Source organism: Phytophthora parasitica (genome assembly GCF_000247585.1).
Source record: "Phytophthora parasitica INRA-310 unplaced genomic scaffold supercont2.42, whole genome shotgun sequence".
NCBI classification, from domain to species: Eukaryota; Oomycota; class Peronosporomycetes; order Peronosporales; family Peronosporaceae; genus Phytophthora; species Phytophthora nicotianae.
Genome location: NW_008649028.1, coordinates 384765 through 399101, shown reverse-complemented (window position 1 = coordinate 399101; position 14337 = coordinate 384765). Strand labels below are relative to the sequence as shown.

Sequence of the window (14337 nt, the reverse complement as noted above, 5' to 3'; positions counted from 1 at the left end):
ACAGCCTCTTGTGGTAGGATCAATTCCTACAATTGAAGTTGTTTCTTCTAGTTCAACCTACAAAAATCGTTCGTGATCAATTGCAGATTCTCTCTCTCCTAGCGGAGAAGAAAGTAGGAAAAGCGGAGGAGAAAGGAGGAGAAGTTTGTTGATGCTAACTGCACCAGTTAAACTGCTCTTAAACGTAGCTTTCGCGTCGATTAATTTACATGTATGGCATTCATCGTCCTCCAGTGTCTCCTACGAGTTCAAATGTATGACTCACTCAAAACCGTATCTTCGTTGACAGCCATTCCCGTAAACCAGCCGCCTTGTCAAAACAAATTTGAGCAAATCCTGCGTGTACCTCTTGGGATGGCTGCGGTGTCGTGGAGATTGCTGCCTGACGAGGTGCTCATTATCATTGCTCGCTTGCTCCTGGGATTCGAGGTTCTGCGGCTCTCGCACGTTGAGCGCCACTTGCTTCATGTCCTTTCACGCGCAGAGCACTACGTCGCTCGACTGTCACATGTTCATTACCAACGTGGATCGACTGAAATGCGCGAGTCCGCCTTGGAGTTGATACATCTGAGTGCCGACAGTAAACGACACTACGCGCTCGAGAGCTCGCTCCGATTTGGAGGACAACCCGTTGGGCTGCAGTCCAAGAAACCCCCGCAGAGCTATGCGCCAGTGTTCTGGTCCACAGACACGCTCTTCGGATTGTACGCTCGAGAGGAGGACGCTAGTCCGAGTTTCACTTTAGATGCATGGTTCAGCTTGTCATCGGTTGCGCAGGACGTTCGATACGGCGGTGCCTTGTTAGGTCTACAGAGTGAAAAGTGTCGCGAAGGAGGTGGTCGATGGCCGGACTTCTACTTTCAGATTCTTCACGTGGATGCCGAGAGGAACTTGTACTGTTCCGTGACGGCTGAGAAGCCTTGCGTGGCAATAAAACTGGAGATCAGGCGATGGTATCACGTAGCTCTTGTGTTTGAGCAGCGAGCTCAAAAGATATACCTAGATGGCGAATTGGTGAACGTTCAGCTTGACCAGGAGCAGCAGCTCGAGAGTTTTCCCTACTATTACGCTCAGGTTGGGACAGGCTTCATCAGCGATGACTCGTACAGTGGATGGTATGGATTTCAAGGTGTAGTGGACGATCTCCGCGTTTGGGGTGAAGCGATGACTTCTGAGAAGATTACTGCGCTTAGTCACGATGGCGCCGCGGTGCTGGCGCGACCTACGTTCTCGCTAAAACGCGACGTACCTGTCTGGATGGCACACGGCGTGGAGAAGGTGCGATGTTCGCGACCCCGTGAGCGCTGGTGTGAGGTTTTCGCTGCGTGCAATCGCACTGAAGATCGCGAGTCTTGGGTATAACAAATTTTTAATCACTGATTAATGGGCAGTCCAATCGTTAGCTGAACCACGCTTGCTGCGCAGCGGCTAGCAAGGCAAAAACAATAATTACAACAAGAAAACCAAGGGTGTGATACCAGGCATCATCTTTCCAAGATATCTGTGTGTCATGGAAGTTTAACAGTTCTTTTGGGCTTACAAGTCGTGCAGTTTAAAATGATGAACGTACGACGAATGTACACGACGGATTACCAGTAATTGATTTCTTCCAGGTGAGATTAAATTTCAACTACGTGACCCAATTATATGTAAAGCAGATTGAAAGTACCGTACTTCTCGACAGAATAAAGCGCTATCTGGATTAGAAAAAGTTGAATAGTACCAGGAAAATGAAAAAAAAAAGCTAGTACTATTACGGTATTATCTCGCTAGATATCAACGGGTGCGGATTAATCCTGAGTGCCAAGAAGATGAATTCTAAGTGGATTGGCAGTAGCTGACAACTTGTTTGAGTTCAACGCTTCAACTAAACAGCAACTTCAACTCTTAGCTCCCAGAGATCGCCCAACGCAAATATCGAATCACTAAATGCGTGTGCTCACGAAAACAAGTCGATCCATCTTCTAAACAGGGGAGCTCGCAAATTGATGTGCAAAAGCAGATTGGTTGCCCACTAACAACTCGAAAACATCCCGTCTTAGTAGTTCATTCATATTTCCACTACTGTGTACTCGATTTTCTGGCTTATAAGATATCCCGGCGACTAAACTTGGTACCAACACCCCCTCAGAATCCCGCTTTTGTGATGTAGCCACTCACGATTCGGCCAAATCTACTCAGAATTAAGCTTTTTCCGATTTCAACAAGCCTAAAACTCGTTTGTTAGTTTTACCTCTCCGACGATACTTCCCAGGCTTCAATTTCAATGAATATAACCAGCTTTCCCGCTCCGAACTCTTTCTGCGTATCGTGGTTCGCTCCAACACCTGAACATTTTGCGAACATCGGCTCTGAATTCTCGCAAAACGCGGTAAAAATCGGCATACAACAACTTAACCTCCGCAAGAAACTCATAGGCGGACTCGTTCTTTGAAGTGGTCATGTGGTTTCTGCAGAAAATCGACCACTGCAATCCGCCGGTCTGTCTCGATAGAATGGATCTCACCCGACGTCAGTAGCCCGTCGTCATTGCACACACCCGAGAAAAGCACCCTGCCATCTTCATTGGAGACGACTTTAAACTGGACACTGCCCGTGTCGAAATGCGAACCATGGGAGCGAATTATGCAGAGCTGGCGCAAGACGGTATCAACGCTTTTCACCCTCATACGCCGAACTGAGCCGCGAGATTGAGTTTATGTATAGCGACAAGATCCTCGCTGTTTGCATAGAAATAATAAAGTGTCTATTTCAACCCATCCGACACAATACTCATCCCCCCGTGTTCCCAGTGTTATCATGTCTTCATAACGCGCTCGTGTGTGGTGTTCCAGCTTGAAGCATACTACACATTCAGTTCTACAAGACGATCTTGCCAATATCACCTTTTTTTCTTTCGCTAAAGCGAACGAATGTGCATTGTTTGTTGGGGTTTATCGCTTTTCGATCTTGTGTACGAGCTAAACTTACGTCGTGGTATAATTCAAACAATAAAATACGTGCACTCCTCGTCGAGTGCGTCGTTATGGAGGCTTCGACTGCCGCTACCGCAACTCAAATGTGTCAAACTCGAAGCTTTCCAGTCCCTCGAGCTCCGGATCCATTGCAGCCAGCGGCTCGAGGTTCTGCTGCTCCTGAACGTACTCGTCCAGCAGTTGCTCCGGTAGCGGCAATGGCTTCGCAAACGCATACGTTTCGGCTTCCTCGCTTCCAGATTGGAAGGCCTCCGCCAGCACAGCCGAGAATTCCTCCGAGGACGCATCTGCGCGGTCCATGACGACCCAATGGTGCACGTCTTGCTGTGTCGTCGTCAGAGGGAGACCGCAGTCGCTTGTCTCGGACATCGGGGGTGTCGGAGCATCGTTTTCCAGTGAAAAACTGGGTATGTCGCGGTCGTGTGTTGGTGCGTTGGGCACGACCAGTGGCGACGCATTCAGAGCGTCGAGTTGTAGTTCCTCCGCGAGGTCCAGACTGGCGACAAATGTGGCAAAGTCCTGATCGGACAGCGCCATGGGGATAGACTCAACGCTCAGTCTCGCATCGACCTCTTCTTCCTCTGCTTCGGCTGCGTCATGACCGTCGTCTTGCACTTCGACGGCTGCGAACTGAAGATCCCGCACGATCTTCTTGAGTCCGCGACGGCGGCGCGCGATCTTCTGGCGATATTTCTGGCCGTGGGTCATGGCCTGCCTCGCTGTTTTGTTGCCTACGTACTCGGCGATACATTTCCACGGGCCTGATGGGAACTTGTCCAGTGCCTCGAGGAAGCGTAGATGCTCTTCAGGTGTCCATAGACCACGGCCGGAGCCGGGAGAGCGAGGCACGAGGCCACCGCGAGTGGCGCCGCCCCGTGTCGTGGGGATGCGAATTGCCTGCATCTTGTTGTCAGCGCTGGAGCTTTGGGGCGACTGGAACAGCTGACTGCGGACTTGGTCGGAGATGGCCATCGTGGCGGTAGAGTGAGGGTACTAGAGACCGATGTTGGAGAGTGGGGTGCTTGGAGACGTGTCCACCGTGGTGTCAAATTGCAGAGTGAGCGGACACGACTGTCGGACTGAGCGATGAGTATTTGTTACGGGCTCAAGGTGAAGGTGTCGCCTGAAGAGAAAGTTCCGACGGTGTGTTGGCAAGGATGGCTGCGCTCGGTACGTGGCCTTTCACTTGCTTGCTCACTTGATGGAGGGAGCTTTCTTCGGATACTTTGTCGGGTACTGGCGGTAACAAAATGACTTCCGTGACGTCCAAACTTCGTACTTAGTTGCACTGTGAACTACCGGGGTGGCTGAATGTGTGGTATCTTCTTCTCGTTTAAGTTTCGGTGAAGTGGGTACGCTCGTCGCAAGGGAAACAGCTGGCGCAATGTTGAAGACGCATGCAAATCAACCTCGAGCATCGAGTCGCGGGGCTCAAGCCTCGAGTCGAGGCGATTCGCCTACGAAAATTGCCGGGGTTCCCGCTTCAACGAGAGCCGGAAATTGTCTTCGCTGGACGTTGGTGGGTGCAATACAAGTCAACAGAATACAACAAGTTTCGTAAAGCAAAGAGGGTGGCCTCGCCTCCCGCAGAGACATTTGTGGCGGTCATCAATTTCTGCTGCAGACGCACACGTCCATGCGCTGTTACGTTTAGCTTCAATCCACACGTCTCGACGGTAGATCGCCGTAACCACGTGGAAAAGTGATTAACTCTGTGGTGTCTTGATGTTGGATGTCGATGAATTTGGATAGTGTTCTCACGTTATAGTAGAGAACGTTGAATTCTCGGCATTTTATGCTGTGGTGGCGTCTCGGAGAATAAGCGGAGCGAAGCAAGAGAAGCGAAGCGATTGAGCAGCTCAATTGGAGCTGATACGAACAGCACCTTGCGTATGATTAATTTAATAACGCTGGTGTATCAGCAGTCATCACTGATTTGCTTGTTGTCGCTACCTGCCGTCGTCGTCGATATTTCGGTGGCGATGTTGAATGCATCGTATATTCCTAGAATAATGCCTTGCCATCCTTCGTTCTGCGTCTAATCGCTTGGACGACTAAACGTCAAGAGTGGAAAGAAAGCAGCCCACTTCGAAGAGTTTTCTTGTTAGCTTGAATGCGTGGTGCTACGTGTAATCAGTGTATTGGCGCAGGGAATTTACATCACCATGACGAGCACCTTCGCCCGGCAAACAGCACTACATATCCTATGTAAGCAGCTTGTTTGGTAGCTTCTACCCTGTTGGAGAATCAAGCGATTCATCCACCTGCCAAGAGATAAACAAGTTGGTGAAGTCCACCGTTCGGACGCCAGGCTACGCGTACCCAAAAGCTACAAGATCCCGCACCAAATTCGAACAGCCTCGATCCAAGCTGGTCGCTGCAGCCTAATAATGTCGCTACATTCCATAAGAACAGCAACTTCCTCAGGCAATTGCCATAGTACACCACAGCCAAGTGATCGCTGCGCAAAAGTGCAACCACTTCCTTGAGATTCTCATCGAGCAGCAATGAATCTCTGTCAAGGTGTCAATCCAAGAAAACCGTAGCCATATTGAAAAAGTAGCCATTCGTACTTAATACAATGCATCCACCACCCCACTCGTACATAATCCCATAACTCCCCGCATTCCACCTGGCACGATGCTCAAGAAGAAGGAGAAGCTCGAGCAGATGCGCGAGCTCGGGCGCGGAGGTTTGTCCAAGGGGTTGAGCTTCCTCCGCACCGCAGCCGCTAATGCTTCGCTTGAGAATGGCGAGGCCTCTTCCGCTTCTCCTCCCCCCACTGCTGAGGGAGGGGGTCCTAATACCAATCGGATGACGTACGAGGAGCTTCTGGCACTCAGTATGAAGCTCACGCGACAGAACAAGCTCATGAAGGCTCAGTATCAGAAGAATCAGAGTAAACTAGCAGCTGCGGCCACAAGCGACGCCGATATACAGGCCTTACGGAGCTTCCTGGAGCACGAACTGGGATTGGATGTGGCTGCATGCGTCAAGACGGAGGAAAATAGTGCCCCCGGAGGGTCTATTGACATTGAAGCACTAAAGGAGAAGTACCGTATATTGTCAGAACTGAAGCAGAAAGAGGAGAGCAAGCCTGCGCCCGTGGAGAGCGTCAACTTGCTGGATCTGTCCCCTACTGCGACCGAGAAGACGCCTGGGAAGTACGAGGAGATAGATCTATTGGGAGGAGAGCATAAAAGCGTTCCCTTTGAGGACGCACAGGTGGACGAGGCCATGCAGCAAGTAGAAAGGATGAGAGAGCAGCTGAGACAGGGTGCTCTACAGACCCAGGAGCTCGAGAAGAAGCTTCTGGAGAGAGATGAACAGTATCAAGAAGCCAGGAGAGTGCTAGAAGAAGAGAAGAAAACGTTGGAGAGTAAACTGGAGGAGATGAAGAAGGAGAAGATGACAAGTAGAGATGAAGAACAGGAGGAACTGCAGAGACTGATGGAGCTGAAGGGAGAACTGGAGAAGAAGATCAGGGAAATGTCGGGGCAGTTGGATGAGAGAGAAAATGAGCAGAAACAGGCAGCAGAGTCTATTGCTAAGATGGAGCAGGAGAAGAAGGAACTGGTTGGGCGCCTGCAACAAGCTGAAGCTGCTGCGTCGGAGAGGGAGAACGAAGATAAGGAGAAGATGGAGGCGGCTCTTGAAGCTCAACGAGTTGAATTGGAAGCAGCGAAGGCGGACAGCGCACGTCTCCAGGAGCAACTCCAAGCGTTGCAAGCTGCTCCTGCTCCGAGTGGTGCTTCTGATGACGAAGTGAAGGAAGAGATAGAGGCTGCGTTAGAAGCGCTGCAAGTAGAGCTGGAGCAGGCGAAGGCTGACAATGCGCGTCTGCAAGAGCAAGTCCAAACGTTTCAGGAAGCTTCTTCTGAGACTGAAGTGAAGGAGAAAGTGGTTGCAATGGAAGCTCAGCTAGCAGAACTAGAGGCAGCAAAGGCCGAGAATGTGCGTCTCCAGAAGCAAATCGAGACGCTGCAGCAGGAAACTCCTTCCCGATCGGAGACTTCTGAAGACGCGGTGAAGGAGAAGGTGGCAGCAGCACTGGAGGCTCAAAGCTCAGAGCTAGAGGCCGCAAAAACTGAAAACTCACGTCTTCAGGATGAAATCGAGGCATTGAAACAGGCAGTAGCTTCTGCTTCTTCTGAATCTCAGACAGAAGCTGCTGATGAAGTGGTGGGTTCTCTGCGTGCCGAGGTCGACCGCTTGCAAAGTCTGCTAGCTACCAAGAACAGCGATAGTGAAGCAGTTCAACAAGAACTCGCGTCGCTGAAGGAACAAGTACAAAAGGCACAGATGGTGACATCGACGGAGAATGAAGCAAATGCAGCGTTGATGCAAGAGCTGGATCGCGTGAAGCTCGAATCAGCAGAGCATGTGCACGAGATACAGTCGCTACAGAAGAAACTTCACGCAGCTGAGGACCGGTTATCCAAGACGAAGGGTGAGAGCGAAGCCACGCAGTCGCTGGTGGAAGCGCTTAAGGAAGACACAAGCCGTCTGGCCGACCAGGTTGCTCAGTTTGAGCTAAAGCAAACCGCTTCAGAGAAAGAAATTACTGCTCTAAGTGAAGCCAAGCGTGAGCTTGAAGAGCAGCAAGAACAAGCACGTGAAGCCAAGGCGTCAATGGAGAAACAGCTGGTAGAGGAACGTGCGTACTGGACATCCAAGCTCGAGAATCTCATCACAGACAGTGACGCAGCGAATACCAAGACAGAGGCGCTGGAAGCGGAACTACGCGAGAAGGAGAAGCAAGTTACAAAGATGTCTGCCTCTCAGAAATCCATGACCTCCGAACTCATGGAGTTGCAGAAGCAGGTGAGCAGTATGCGTGAAGATCTGGCAATGGCTGCTGAAGGTCTTGAAGCGCACGCCACGAAAGCTGAAGAGAACGAGCGTCGATACATCCAGAGCGAGAAACAGGCCACTGAATTGAAGAAACAACTGGACGAAATGCGCGAAAAACATCACGAGAACTTCGAGATGTTGCGTAAAGAAAAAGAAAGTGAGCTGGAGCGTGTGCACGCTGAGCGACGTACACTAATCACCGAGAAGAAAGAACTGTCTCGTGAGAAAGATGAACGGCAAGCTCGCTGCAAGACGCTGGAACGGGAGCTAGATACTCTACGCAAGCACCAAGAGCAGCTGGAGACGTCTTTGAGCGATAAAACGCTGCAAGTGGACAACTTGAGTGTGGATCTAGCGGAGACGAAGAAGTCGCTATCGGATCGCATGGCACTGGCCACGCGACTGCAGACAGAGAACATGAGTATGGCTGGTAAGCTGGCTGAGCAGGTGGCGCTTATTGAAGGTGCTCTGCGTGACGCTGCGAATAGTAAGGCTGCGCAACAGGAGATGGAGACACAAGTCCAAGCTGCTAAGGCCGACGTCCAGTGCATGAAACAGAGCGAAAACCAAGCTAAACAGGAGCTTGAAGACGTCCAGCGCGAGATGCTGAAGCAAGAAGAGAAGTTCCAGTATGAACGTGGAGAAGCGAAGCTGGCACTAGAGGCTGCTGTGGAGAACGAGAAACAGACCTTTAAACGCGAACTCGATCGTCTCGAAACCGAAAGCAAACACAAGTCGAAGCTGGCATTGCAGGCGGTGCTGGAAAAGGAGAAGGATATTGCTCGCTTGAGTGCGCGTCTACATGAGTTGGAGGAGGATGTTCGCTCCGGTGGCGCAGACAACCGTAAGATCCTTGAATTCGCCCAGTTACAAGCGAAGAGAGAGGTGGAGCAGCGAGAACAGGCAGCACAGATGCAGACGTTGTCCCAGCAACTCGAAGAAGCGCAGCGCGAGATCCAGGAGCTGCGAGAAGACAAGCGTCGTCATGCTGAGGAGCTGACGGCGATGCTGCAGAACCAGCGACGTGATGGCGTCAACATGGAGTACTTGAAGAATGTGGTGGTGCAGTACATGTCGTTCCGTCCTGGTTCTTCGCAGCAGACGCGATTGGTGCCAGTTCTCTCGACGTTGCTGCAATTCACGGCTGCTGACATCAAGGAGATCAAACATGCAGCTCGTCGCGGCAATAGCTGGACATCCTGGGGCAGTAGTGACTCTGGTCTCGACTACAAGCCCATCGTTGTTGGTGCTAACCACCGGCACCCGGTTCCATCTTCGTCATCGTCCACATCACAAGACAACGGCGGACGAAGATCTCCTTTAGGCAGAACGGGGTCAGCACCTGTAGCTCGAGTTTCTCCACGGTCAGAGTCCCATCTAGAGTCTCGAGCGTCCAGCTTCTACTTGCCGAGCGGCGGACACGACGGACCAGCGGATCCATCAGCAGAGAGCGCTGACTTCTAAGCGACTAAGTAGAAAGAAACGAGTCATAGAGGTCTGCACCTGCTGGACCAAGTTAAGAGTCGAAAGGGAAGCGTGTAAATGAATTGTGGCTGACACAGATACATGAAGATTTACTCGCTTGCTTCACATCCCCATCATGCTCTTGCGGTTCATGATCAGCTCCGACGTACGCCTATAAAGAAGCAACATTAAATAAAACAAGGACCACATGAAAGCAAGTACACAAGTCGAACGTACTTTCTTGCCGCGTCCTGGCGAGTCATTCTTCGCGTGCGTTCGCCTCCAGACGCAGATGCGGCAGAGCCCGAGTTGGCAGCAGCGATGGCTGCAGACAGCGGTGCCGTGGCGAGGAAGCTCTGGTGACGAGACAGCGACGCAATGCGGTTCACACTGCCCCAGTAGCCCGTCGCAGCGTTCTTCTTGAGCTCGAGCTTGCCATTACTGCTACACAGCAGACGCATCCATTCCAAGCAGTGATCTAATACAAAACACTACAGTTAGTTAGACTGCTAACAAACTGTTAACGGTGATATACGTACCAATGGAGTCGCATTTGATGATCATGCGGTCAGGAACTGTTTGAATCGCATCGCTCGAGCCACTGGACTGTGGTCGAAGAGTAATGACACAAGCGGACTTGCAGTTGCCGGTCTCGACTTCTTCCTTTTCATTGCAAGCACGAACCTCCACGATGTCCTTGGTGGCAAATGAGCCCAAGATATCGGGCTCCTCGTCGTAAAGATGCAGCGCCAGCGACATCATGAGCACGCGCGAACTGGTTAGCACGAAATACTTGGGGATCCAGTTGCGGCCGTCCCAGTCCTGCAGATTCGACGAGTAAATGACGGCGGATTCGATCTGCAGACGCAGCAATTCTTCATTGTCCTTGTGCGTGGAGAACGTGCTGCCACGACTGATGAACACGCCAGTACCGAACGTGTCCTCCTTGTTCTTACCAGACTCCAACTGTCCATAAGCACGCTTTACATCAAGTAGAGAATTACGCCACATGACAGCTTCTTGATCCGTGCGAGGGATGATAATTACGCTGGTTTCCGATCCAAGGATCAGCTCGACAGCGTTTTCTGGCGAGTTAATGTACGCGAAACGCACGTCCACAAGCGCACGGCAGTCAATCACACCGTAGCGAATAGCAGTCGCCTCATCAGCCAGCACTTCGTGCTTGTAGATGGACAATTCGTAGCCCCACTGCATAAAGTAACGCAGCCGGATCCGCTCTTCCTTGGATGTACGGTAGTAAAGCCATCCACTCGAACTGAACTCACTGGCGGACACTGCGGCATCAGGAACAGGTCGCTTTGACGGCATCATGGGTCCAATGGGCAGTCCAGAAGTCTTGAAGAATCCGTCGTCGCTGTGATCAAACGTCGAGGTCTTGAGCAGCTCCTTCGGCAGCACCTGGATGTCACCGAGAGGCGACAGCGTTGCATTGCCCTTTAACGACATTGAGTTCGTGCAGCAGTCGTAAATAGCGTTGGCCCATTCCTTGAGCTGGTCTTCCGTATCGAAAGCCAAGAGGAAAGCGTAGAAATCTCCGATCTGGTCTGTACGTGAGCTCTCTTCAGCGGCTGTGGGGACTGCGAAACTCACTTCCAATTGATAGAAATCTGCCTCGTCCTTACTGCGTGTCCACACTTTAGACATCTGAAGGTGGAAGATGCACGGCAACGAGATCATACCGAGCATACGACCTCCTTGTTCTGTGTAGAAGATGAGCTGGTGGTTGCGTAGAGAGAAGTATCGACGACGGAACACCTGGTACAACCGGTCTAACTTCCAGATCCACGCCTCTTTGGGCTTCGTACTGGCCCAGTAGTCAGCGTGCGGGGCCTTCTTAAGCACCAGGTCGCCACAACAGCACATGACGAGCATCCAACGCTTGGCCAGCTTCGCGCTCTCAGCGACCAATCGCACCTCCTTCTCACCTTTCACTTTAACCACAAAGCTGCCCAAATCCAACCCGTCCGAATGCACTTCCTCGATCTCTTTCAGGGATATAGCGTCGATTGCATCACCCCATTCACTCTCATAATCGCTCTGTGAATCGTAGTACCGGAACACGCCACTGGAGATCGCAGCAAACACTCTTCTGCCAGCGATCTGGATTTCTCCGCCAATTCCCGTGAAATCGTCAGTCAGCATAGCACCAAGACCTGTGGTAGACAGTCTCTCCTTGGCAATACCCGCCGCTGCAAGACGGTCTGCTTCCTTCGGATCCACATCTAGGCTGGTAATGCTGTTCGATCCTTCGGACTCAGGGATAGACGTCATAATACCTGCAGTGTTCAGTGCAATTCGCTTTACGTCATTGATGGCAGTCGTGATGTCGTCGCTGCTGTCACCTGGTCGGTAGAAGTAGTCTGATAGCCAGATTAATGCTGACAGCCACGCTTCCTTCTGAGCATAGCTCTCCGCCACCAACTAATACGAACAAACAGACATTAGTGTCAGTATTTTTTTTTTTATCATAATCCAGAGTGATAGCGCTGCATCTTACCATCCAGACGATGTCGTCGGCAGTGGTGAGTTGAATCGTAAAGTCGAGGTTCTCCTGGAAACCGGACTCGGCTTCTCTGACGTCCTTAACGTTGCGGAGATTCAGCATACTTGCATACGAGTGCAGGCTTTCTTCCTCGAGCACTTCATACTTGAAAAACATCAGTTGGTTGTCGATAAGAACGAGGAACCGCGGGTGGTACGCACTCAGTCCCGCACTTCGCGGCTTCTTGACAAAGAACCATCCACGCGTGGCCGACTTCAGCGTCACATCCTTCAGACTACGATACAGTCGCGACGACTCTTGTACATTGGGGTCGACGTACTTGGCTGGGTTCGAAATCAGTCGCGAAATAGTCGGTCGCGTCATTGGCGTCTCGGAATGACGAGGTGCGTATGTTTGGCTGTTGCTACGCGAAGCACGGCGACTGATAGACGACAGATCGTACTCCTGTCCAGTCAGACGCTTGGCCTCCTTACCGATAGCAATCCCCCACTTCATCATCTTCTCCTGAGTAGCGAAGCACATGATGAAGGGACGACGGTACTTCTGCGTCGAACCTTGGACCAGAATCCCCAACTCCAGTCGCCACGGCATCATTTCCTCTGTGATTCCTCCAAAAGACGAAGTTTCTGAGTTCGAGTCATCCCCTGGCATCGCGTCGTCAGTGACCTGACTTGGCACGATGCTGACGATGTTATCGCAGCGTATTGTGCCGATCGGACGGGTACGCGTAGAGGCGGACTCTGCATTAACGTAGTACATCATCTTGCCGTCTTCCAGCAGAAGGAAGTAGTGGCACGAGAACGTTGACAGCAAGTCGCCCAGCTTGCCCACATCATCTTGCAGAACCACCTTGGGCTCCAGTACTGGGTCGAACTCCACAACAGCCACTGGATGCACTGGGATGGACAACCTCGTAGCCTTGGGTGAAAACAACGGCGAGTTCTTCAGTAAATCCACCCACTGCATCATGTCTTCACGGTTCTTCGTGTAAAACGTGAAAATACTCTGTGATCCTTCAAGTGTGACACCCCATTGCTTCGGATGACACTGAGTAAACGCCGTCACGACCTCACGCGTATCATTAGTAGGTCGGATGTCAGTCACTTGTTCCATACGGATAACCAGACACGGTTCGTCTACCCTTCCGCCCTGCATACTGGGCTTGTACAGCTTCAACTTGTCACCTTGCAGCTGCAACATACGGATACGGTATCTATGAGCCGATGGCTCCTTGGATAGCACCCAGCCTTCTGCAACACGACTGGTGTCTGTAGGTGGCGACGTGTTGAAGTCAATTCGAGAGAACCGCAGCGTAAGCGGTCGTCCAGCAGCTCGAATCAAGTCCACCGCTTGTTGGAACTCAATGTTCGTAAAGTAGTGGTTGTTGATCGAAATCAACAGATCCCCCACTCGAATAACACTCGAAGTTTCTGCAGGACCGAGCTCTCCACCGGGTCCTGTTCCGTCCTGAAACCCACATACCATCACCTCGTCGTCCACTGTCCCTCTTAGAATCAAATTCAACGGACCAGGTTGGTCGAATGTGACCGTGATGATCTTCTCCTTGACGTCGTCGTCTCCCTGGCTCTTCGAGTCTCCATCTCCCAACAACGTGCCTGTCATGCGCATGCCGTTGGCATCCGTAAACCTTGACGCCTGTGTCATAGCTGTCTTCCTGGCCACTGCACTGGGTCTCGGAATCACCGAACTGCCTCGAATAATTGAGGATTCTGGTCTCAACATCAACTTGGGTTTATATTCTCCTCGCAGCACTAATGTCAGCACTGTAGCCCAGCGCACCATATCCTCTCGATCATTTCCTGCTACGGTATAAATCCGATCCGCACACACCTAAATACAATTACAATTAAATTAATTGTCTCGAACAATAATTGTTTCCGCTTTTAGAAACGAAGTCATTTCTAAAAACGAGAATCTTCTTAAAAAATTGAAGAACGTACCAGATCTAGAGCGTGTTCTGGAGCGTCTGCGACACTGGAGGGGAGTACAGCATTCACCGACGTCAAGTGGATCGCACCCAGTTCCTGCTCCTCCGTGCTCGTCTTGAAGTATCGTAAGATCATCCCGTCCAGCACGAACCATCTGACTCTGTATGTATTACCCGGTAGGTGAAGCCTCAAGAGTCTCGAGCTGTTGAGTTTCTTGCCGCCAGCTCCAACGTGCTGCGCCTTACGCTTGAAGTCCGGTTTAAGCAGAAATCCCTTGGGGTTCTCCAGCCAGTCTGTGTGGATGGCGCCCGTGATCTGCATCTGATGCACCTCTCGCGAGAGCTTCTCATACGCATTCTCAGGCCCGCCAGACGCCCCCACAGTGGAGTCGCCCGTGCCTGCGCTCACGCCCCCGATGGCGCTTGCACTCAGGTCCGTCGCCATCGTAAAATGGATTCACGTTTCTAATAAGGGGATAGAAACAAGGGCAAAAGAATTTTAGCCAATGAGAACGATAAGGGAAAAAAGGGCAATGCAGCCATGTTACGTCGATTGCAGAATGGGTACTATT

The 14337-nt window shown here is 51.4% G+C and overlaps 5 protein-coding genes across 5 annotated transcripts; 3 read left to right on the top strand and 2 right to left on the bottom strand.

Moving 5' to 3' along the window:
• Window positions 1-273: 273 nt before the first annotated feature.
• On the top strand, window positions 274-1805 carry PPTG_14659 (hypothetical protein). Its single transcript, XM_008911597.1, has one exon. It carries the CDS (start codon window positions 355-357, stop codon window positions 1360-1362), a length of 1008 nt encoding a protein of 335 aa, XP_008909845.1. The 5' UTR covers window positions 274-354; the 3' UTR covers window positions 1363-1805.
• A 1010-nt stretch (window positions 1806-2815) lies between these two features.
• Window positions 2816-4212, bottom strand: PPTG_14658 (hypothetical protein). The gene has a single exon (XM_008911596.1). It carries the CDS (start codon window positions 3945-3947, stop codon window positions 3045-3047), a length of 903 nt encoding a protein of 300 aa, XP_008909844.1. The 5' UTR covers window positions 3948-4212; the 3' UTR covers window positions 2816-3044.
• Window positions 3452-4900, top strand: PPTG_23558 (hypothetical protein). Its single transcript, XM_008911595.1, has one exon. The coding sequence runs from the start codon at window positions 4373-4375 to the stop codon at window positions 4679-4681; it is 309 nt and encodes a 102-aa protein (XP_008909843.1). The 5' UTR covers window positions 3452-4372; the 3' UTR covers window positions 4682-4900.
• Window positions 4901-5581: 681 nt separating this feature from the next.
• On the top strand, window positions 5582-11751 carry PPTG_14657 (hypothetical protein). The gene has a single exon (XM_008911594.1). It carries the CDS (start codon window positions 5616-5618, stop codon window positions 9291-9293), a length of 3678 nt encoding a protein of 1225 aa, XP_008909842.1. The 5' UTR covers window positions 5582-5615; the 3' UTR covers window positions 9294-11751.
• On the bottom strand, window positions 9305-14227 carry PPTG_14656 (hypothetical protein). The gene is made up of 5 exons (XM_008911593.1): window positions 13779-14227; window positions 11812-13668; window positions 9833-11735; window positions 9531-9771; window positions 9305-9465 (listed from the first exon to the last, which is right to left on the bottom strand). Exons 1-5 carry the CDS (start codon window positions 14208-14210, stop codon window positions 9417-9419), a joined length of 4482 nt encoding a protein of 1493 aa, XP_008909841.1. The 5' UTR covers window positions 14211-14227; the 3' UTR covers window positions 9305-9416.
• Window positions 14228-14337: the final 110 nt, after the last annotated feature.